This window comes from Micropterus dolomieu, linkage group LG11, assembly GCF_021292245.1.
Source record: "Micropterus dolomieu isolate WLL.071019.BEF.003 ecotype Adirondacks linkage group LG11, ASM2129224v1, whole genome shotgun sequence".
NCBI classification, from domain to species: Eukaryota; Metazoa; Chordata; class Actinopteri; order Centrarchiformes; family Centrarchidae; genus Micropterus; species Micropterus dolomieu.
This window is the reverse complement of record NC_060160.1, coordinates 8,820,794-8,827,495: the sequence shown is the minus strand read 5'-3', so window position 1 is coordinate 8,827,495 and position 6,702 is coordinate 8,820,794. Positions and strand designations below refer to the sequence as shown.

Genomic DNA, 6,702 nt, shown 5'->3' with positions numbered 1-6,702 from the left:
GTGCCTCTCAAAACTAAATGAAAGCATCAAATTTGAGCTTTCTTTTTGCTGTGTTTGTGTGTTCACTCCTCTAATTATGCATTTCAGATCCATGTCATGGAAGAAAAGCTGAAGTCTGCAAACATACAAACCAGCGAATCAGAGAGCTCGTTGTACAGAAAGTATCAAGACCTAACCAGTCAGGTTCAAGAAAAAGATGACGCGATAAAGAGGTTAGAGATGCAGCTGGAAAAACAGGTATGAATGGAGCTGTCAGATAAAGAACAGAAATGTCCATTTATGTTCATAAAATGTAAGTTGAAATAATCCACCAACTTTGTTTTCTCTGACTAAAGATCTTAGTCAGAGCCCAGGAGGCAAAAATTATTGAGGAGAAAGCCGCCAAGATTAAAGACTGGGTCACCTTTAAGCTTAGACAGGTAAGCTCACACATGTATAGATACACCCCTGACTTAAGTTAGAGCCTCTGGGAAAGCCCTCACCCTGCAGAGAGACATTATCTGTGGCAACAAGAGATGCTTATGACTGAAAGTGTAATATCTACAGCTGTTTATATGCCTTTGTTCTATCTGCAAACATAGGATTTGAAAATGCTCATTTATAAATGACGACCCAATGAAACACTCTAATTAAGCAGTTTTAAGAAGCATAGCACTTACTTGAAAATTCATATCACAATATCAGGTTTACTGTTGAGTTAAAACAAACTACTCCAAAACTACACTATTTAATTCCTTTCAGTGTAACAGTTGTATATGGCTGCTAAAAGTTGTGGTTTAAGACGTATATGTGCTTTCTTGCAGATGGAGCAAGAGAACCAGCAGCTGAAAATGGCCAACCTGAAGCAGACAGAACAGATGGTGCTGCTGCAGGACAAACTACAAGGTTAATACTGCTTTAGGTGTTTGGTGTTGAAAAACTGCACTATAAATTGTACTGTGCCAGCAGTGCCAACAGAAGCAGTGAAGTGTAGAAGAAGCGAAAGGTAATACCTTCATTTTATATATTTTTAGGCTGGTTGTTTTATGCCAAAATACTGCACTCTTTCTTTTGATAATTTTCAGCATCTACAAACAGAATTGCAGGTGTCTGTCTGTGCCACTGCTGTTAACATTTATATTGAAGTCAATATAACATATTAATCTACAATTTAATACATTTAAATGTGTGTTGTAATGGAAGCCAGTCACAAAGATCAGCTAAGCTAATTGCTGTTAGCAGGAGAATGTATGCCCAGAGCTCCAGTGGGAAAGAACCTGAATTACTGATGTTGTCTTTCTCCTCCAGCTCTCTTAGAGAAACCTGCTTCCTTTGTATCCCCTGCCACCTCCCCTGTAATGGATATCCACCTGGTGCCCAGCAGTCCGCTGTTTCCTCCCAGCTGCCCCGGCACACCACCTGCCCAAGATGACAGCTGGAGACAGACTGGTCCCCGTGGGGCCACGTCTAATATTAAGACCTCGCCAACAGGTGTGCTGCCCTTAATTTGTATTATCTTGGGATGGGTAGCAGGAAGCTTTTGAGGTAATGAGTGTGTTCTTTAATTCAAGTTGGGCTGATCACATAAATGGAACAGAAACCGCAAAGGTGGACAGATTGGAAGCCTTGCAAAAATGAAGTCGGCAACCATTGTTTACAAAACTTTGTTCTGCCCTTTCTTGGTTAGAATTAGGTATCGTTTCTGTTTTATAGATACATATATGGATGCGTAAATTGATAAATGAAAACAAATTTGTTTAGCATGACGAATAATATAATCATTTGACATTAAATAAAGCAATAAAATTAAAATAGTGGCATTTATTTGCAGTATATAACGCACAATTCTATTGCATTACAGATTATTTATTTATATGTGTGTATGTATGTATGTATGTATGTATGTGTGTGTGTGTGTGTGTGTGTGTGTGTATATATATATATATATATATATATATATGTATGTCTTTGTTTGCTTTAAGTAAAGTGACACACATTTTGCGCAGGAAAACAACTTTTATTTACGTTTCTTCACTTTATGAATCTGTATGAATTTTGAACATTTTACAGTTTAGCAAAAAAACACAACTTAATTACATCAAGAAAACGCATTGTCAGGGTGGTGAAAGATCGCTCAAGAGAAGACCTGTTGCCGACCAACATCATGTAAGAAGAGGCTCAGATGTTGTCACAGATGAATGGCGAGCCTATGGACAGGCCCTAACAGATGCAGTGGACAATTAAAGACAACAACTTCACAAAAGGTAGCCTATCAAAAGACATTTTAAAGTAATTGAATGGGAATACTGTTAGCTAGCGCTAACTGCCTTCACTTTTCCAGCAGTTGCGGAAACAACACACTTAACAGACAGACTGTGACCTACACTGCACATGTTCTGCCAGACTGACTAAATATTTTCTTCTGCTAACTTTCACCGTCACGTTCTGCTGCTCGCTCTCTCTCATTCATAATCAATTCAGAATCTTCCACGTCCGCATCGCAAAGAAGTATACTATACTGTATTATACTATAATGTTCACGGAACGCAAATGGCGGAACCTTTGGAACTGCGGAAGTGCAGTGCCCGGACAGTCGGAGGTGTGCACATAACAGAGACCCGTGATCTGTTACGTTTCTATTTCGTATAGGCGTAGCCCTCTAAGGCTATCGCTATTGGGTTTACCCCTTCCGCGCGCCTGTGCGGCACTGAGAATTTTAGTCTACGCCCACCCACAGTGTGGGCCTCTCCTACGTCCGCACCTTGTATATATACAACGGTGAGACCCAGCCTTCGGCTTCCATTTTTCTTCAGCACTGAGCTGTCTAAAGAGCAGAAGATTTGTCCAAAGTGCAGAAGATTGTCTAAAGAGCAAAAAAACAAGAAGAACGATGTCTTCCAGCAAGCCGGCCAGAACGGGGCGAGTCGCCTTGGTGTCTGCCACATGGGCTACATCGTGCTGGGTGATCTCCGTCCCTGCTGCGAGGCGTGCCTCGGACCGGAGCATGCCGGCCGAGCGCTCACTCTCTGTTCACACTGCCCGTTCTTCGCCCTTCTGCCCCGTGGCGGCGCCGGGCGGATAGCTTTGCTGTTCAAGATGAGTAGGTGTGGCAGTCCACTCGCTCTCTGGACGAAGCCCTCGATCTTCTGTTGACGGAAGAGCAGGATTTGGATGGCTCCACTCTTCCCAGTCACGGGTCTCCGAGCAGCTCCGAGCTTCCCCCGTTCCGACCTCCGATGACGCCGGCCTCAAAGCTACTAGGTTACAGCTTAGCCAAGTGGCTAATCTGCAGCTTGAAGCTCAAAGCAACAAGCTGTACACTCTGTTCACGATCAGAGGTCCCTTCACACACCCATCCCCACAGAAACTATATGAGCCCACGACAGCGGACATTCGCTTCGTGTGGACAGAACATATACACACCAGGTACAGATATTTTTCTGACGAAGAAATCTGTGCCAGCTGCGAGCTCGTGCATAATTACGGCATCAATGGCACGGTCCTTCTGTGCGTCCAGGGGTTCCCCCTTGGTTCACAGAAGCCAGGTCAAATGAGCCCTTGAAGCAGTCATTACCCTTCAAGTGGACAGGATAGCCCTACACACAACCCTGCGTGTAGTTGCTATTGCTGCTCCACACATTACGCACGCAAGTCAGTGGCTGCCATCACACCGCGTGGACTGCCTGTAGCTGGCCGTGTGGCCTTCAGGCAGCCTGGCTCCGATGTCACAGGCAGACCTTTTCCTCTGTTGCCTGTCCCTGTCCTCCTATCCTTGTCGGGGGAGCCGCATGGTTACAGGCTCAAGGGTGTGGCTGCCCCACCTCGTGCCCCGGTGACTGCCTGCCTCTGCCTCCCTCCACCCACCGAACCGTGACGGTGGCAAGGGCAGCAGAGCAACCCCCCCCCCGCAGGGTTTGTGGAGACTGTGCTCTCCTCCTCGGCTCACAACGCCGCCCAGAGGAGCTTCAGGCATAAGGGGTTCTACTCCAGCTGAAGAAGACAGGCGGTCTGAGGCCCATCCTGGACCTGTCACTGTTCAACATGGCGATTATGGTGAGACCTTTTCGCATGTTAACAGTAAAAACAGTTGATGGAGTGTGTGCGCCAGGGAGACTGGCTCTCTTCCATCTACCTGCGTACTTTCATGTGTCCATCATTCCCGGACACAGGAAGTTCTGCGGTTTTCATTCCAGGGCGCCCAGTACCAATACAACTGCCTGCCCTTCGGTTACTCCCTAACGCCCCATGCACTTTTTCCAAGTATTGCCGACGGCCCTGGAGCCGCTGCGGCAGTCTGGCATCAGGGTTCTATTTTACCTGGACGACCTGCTGCTGCTGGCGCCGTCCCGGGACGAAGCGGTGGTGCAGACGGCCCAGCTAGTCTCACACCTGTCTTACTTGGGCTTCACGGTGAACTAGAAGAAGAGTGCTCCTCTCCCCTCCCAGAAACTCACCTATCTTGGCATGGTACTGGACTCCTCTCTCCGGACAGCGCGGCGCTCTCAGGAGAGGGTGGATGCTCTGATGGAGCTGCTCCACCATGTTGTCCCACGAGCGGCGGTGGCAGCTCTGTCGGTCATGAGGCTCCTGGGCCTCATGTCGGCGTCTGACATGGTGGTTCCCCTGGACCTTCTCCACATGAGGAGGCTGCAGCGGTGGTTCATCCGCCTGCGTGTCGACCCGGTGAGACAGAGACGGCGCCGCGTCTCCGTTCCCCTGTCTGTGGCCCCGGATTTGGCCTACTGGCGGGACCCCCTCTCTCTCTCTCGGTCGGGGTCCCCCTGGGCGGGGTCACGTCCCACATCTCGGTCTTCAGACGCCTCCCTGATGGGCTGGGGCGGAACCTGCCTCTTTCAGGTGGTGGGCGGTCTGTGGCAGGGCCGCAGGCCTCTCCACCTAAACGCGCTGGAGCTTCTCACGGTGTAGATGGGGATCCTACACTTCTCCCCTCTGCTAAGGGACATGCTGGTCCGCACCGACAACAGGGCCGCGGCTGCCTACAGAAACCGCCAGGGCGGGGTGCGCTCGGCGCAGCTACTGGGTCTGGCCAGGCGGCTCCTCCTGTGGGCGCGCACTCACCTGCTCTCCATCAGAGCAGAATACATCCCTGGCGTGCTGAACAGAGGGGCGGACATCATGTCGACGGGAGGCCCTCGCCCAGAGGAGTGGCGTCTTCATCCCGATCTGGTGGCCCAGATCTGGCTCCGGTTCGGCAGGGCAGAGGTGGATCTGTTTGCCAACTAGGAGAACACTCAGTGCGCCCTTTGGTTTTCACTGAACTAACCCCATAGCGATAGCCTTAGAGGGCGAAGCCTATACGAAATGGAACAGGGGTTACGTACTGTAACCCGTATTCTAGGAATATAGGCACAGCCCTCTAAGTTGTAGGCCTCACTGGACATTGGTTCTCAGTGCTGCTTTGGAAGCCGAAGGCCGGGTCTCACCGTTGTGTGTGTGTGTGTGTGTGTGTGTGTGTGTGTGTGTGTGTATATACAAGGTGCGGACATAGGAGAGGCGTAGACTAAAATTGTCAGTGTTGCGCAGGCGCGCGGAAGGGGTAAACCCAATAGCGATAGCCTTAGAGGGCTACGCCTATACTCATAGAATCCGGGTTACAGTACGTAACCCCCGTTTTGCGACCAGTGTTGTATTCGACGCATTTCGCCGCTGCTGAATGAATGACCACGCTACCAAAATTTCACACGGTCATCAATATGACTGTGACATTGATTTTCACCGGCACACCGTGCAGCAACACTCATCGCTGTTTTGGCTCCCTGTGTGCAAAGCGAGTGTGTGTGCCAGTGAAAGAGAGAGCGAGCAGCAGAACGGGGAGAACGTGACGGTGAAAGTTAGCGGATGAAAAGAGAGAGAGAGAGAGAGAGAGATAATTTTTTTTTTTTAGAGAAACCGGGACAAAGTACAATAAACATTAACCTCAAAGGGGAAGATGCATTGTACCGGGTTTTAGCTCAAGAGCTAATTTTCACCCGTAGTCCCTGGGCAGGCTGATGTTAAGTTAAGATACATAAAAAACATACATGAATAATAAGACTTACAATGACAAAATAAAAATGTACAAAAGGAAAAGGAAATATATTGCTAGCTAACAGATCCCCAGTCTGTAAAGCACGGTTTTGGCTGCAGTGTAACGTTTAGCTAAATTAGTAACGGAGTAATGTTAATTACTTGCGATTACATTGTTGAGGAATGAGAACAGCAGGTTGAAGCTAAACTGATGTCCTGTACACATACTGTACATCCTGATAGTTAAGTTAAATTATATTTCAGTGTCCAGAGGAGTCGGACAACTGGTTATTAAAGGAAGGACACTGGTGACCACGGAGAAGCTGAGGCTACTAAAGTAAATCAGGGATGTAAACTAGTCCTTTAAAGCAATTGAGGAGACATTTCTTTTGGATTTTAATGTGCAAACGAAATGCTTAATAATTATCCAGAAAATACACAGAAAAAAAAATGCATCAAGATGGATCGCTGCCCTCTGAATTGTAATCAAATCGAATCGTGAGGTGCCAAGAGATTCTCATCCATACTGCCCAAACAGTATTCCCATTCAATTACTTTAAAATGTCTTTTAATAGGCTACCTTTTTCTGAAGTGGTTGTCTTTAATTGTCCACTGCATCTGTTAGGGCCTGTCCATAGGCTCGCCATTCATCTGTGACAACATCTGAGCCTCTTCTTACATGATGTTGGTCGGCAA

The 6,702-nt window shown here is 47.8% G+C and overlaps 2 protein-coding genes across 4 annotated transcripts in view; one reads left to right on the top strand and one right to left on the bottom strand.

Moving 5' to 3' along the window:
* Window positions 1-6,702, bottom strand: part of mta1 (metastasis associated 1) — a 53,033-nt gene that overhangs the window by 33,767 nt on the left and 12,564 nt on the right. The gene's annotated exons all lie outside the window — the stretch shown is intronic.
* Window positions 91-1,732, top strand: plekhh1 (pleckstrin homology domain containing, family H (with MyTH4 domain) member 1). The gene is made up of 4 exons (XM_046062806.1): window positions 91-237; window positions 336-419; window positions 804-885; window positions 1,288-1,732. Exons 1-4 carry the CDS (start codon window positions 97-99, stop codon window positions 1,521-1,523), a joined length of 543 nt encoding a protein of 180 aa, XP_045918762.1. The 5' UTR covers window positions 91-96; the 3' UTR covers window positions 1,524-1,732.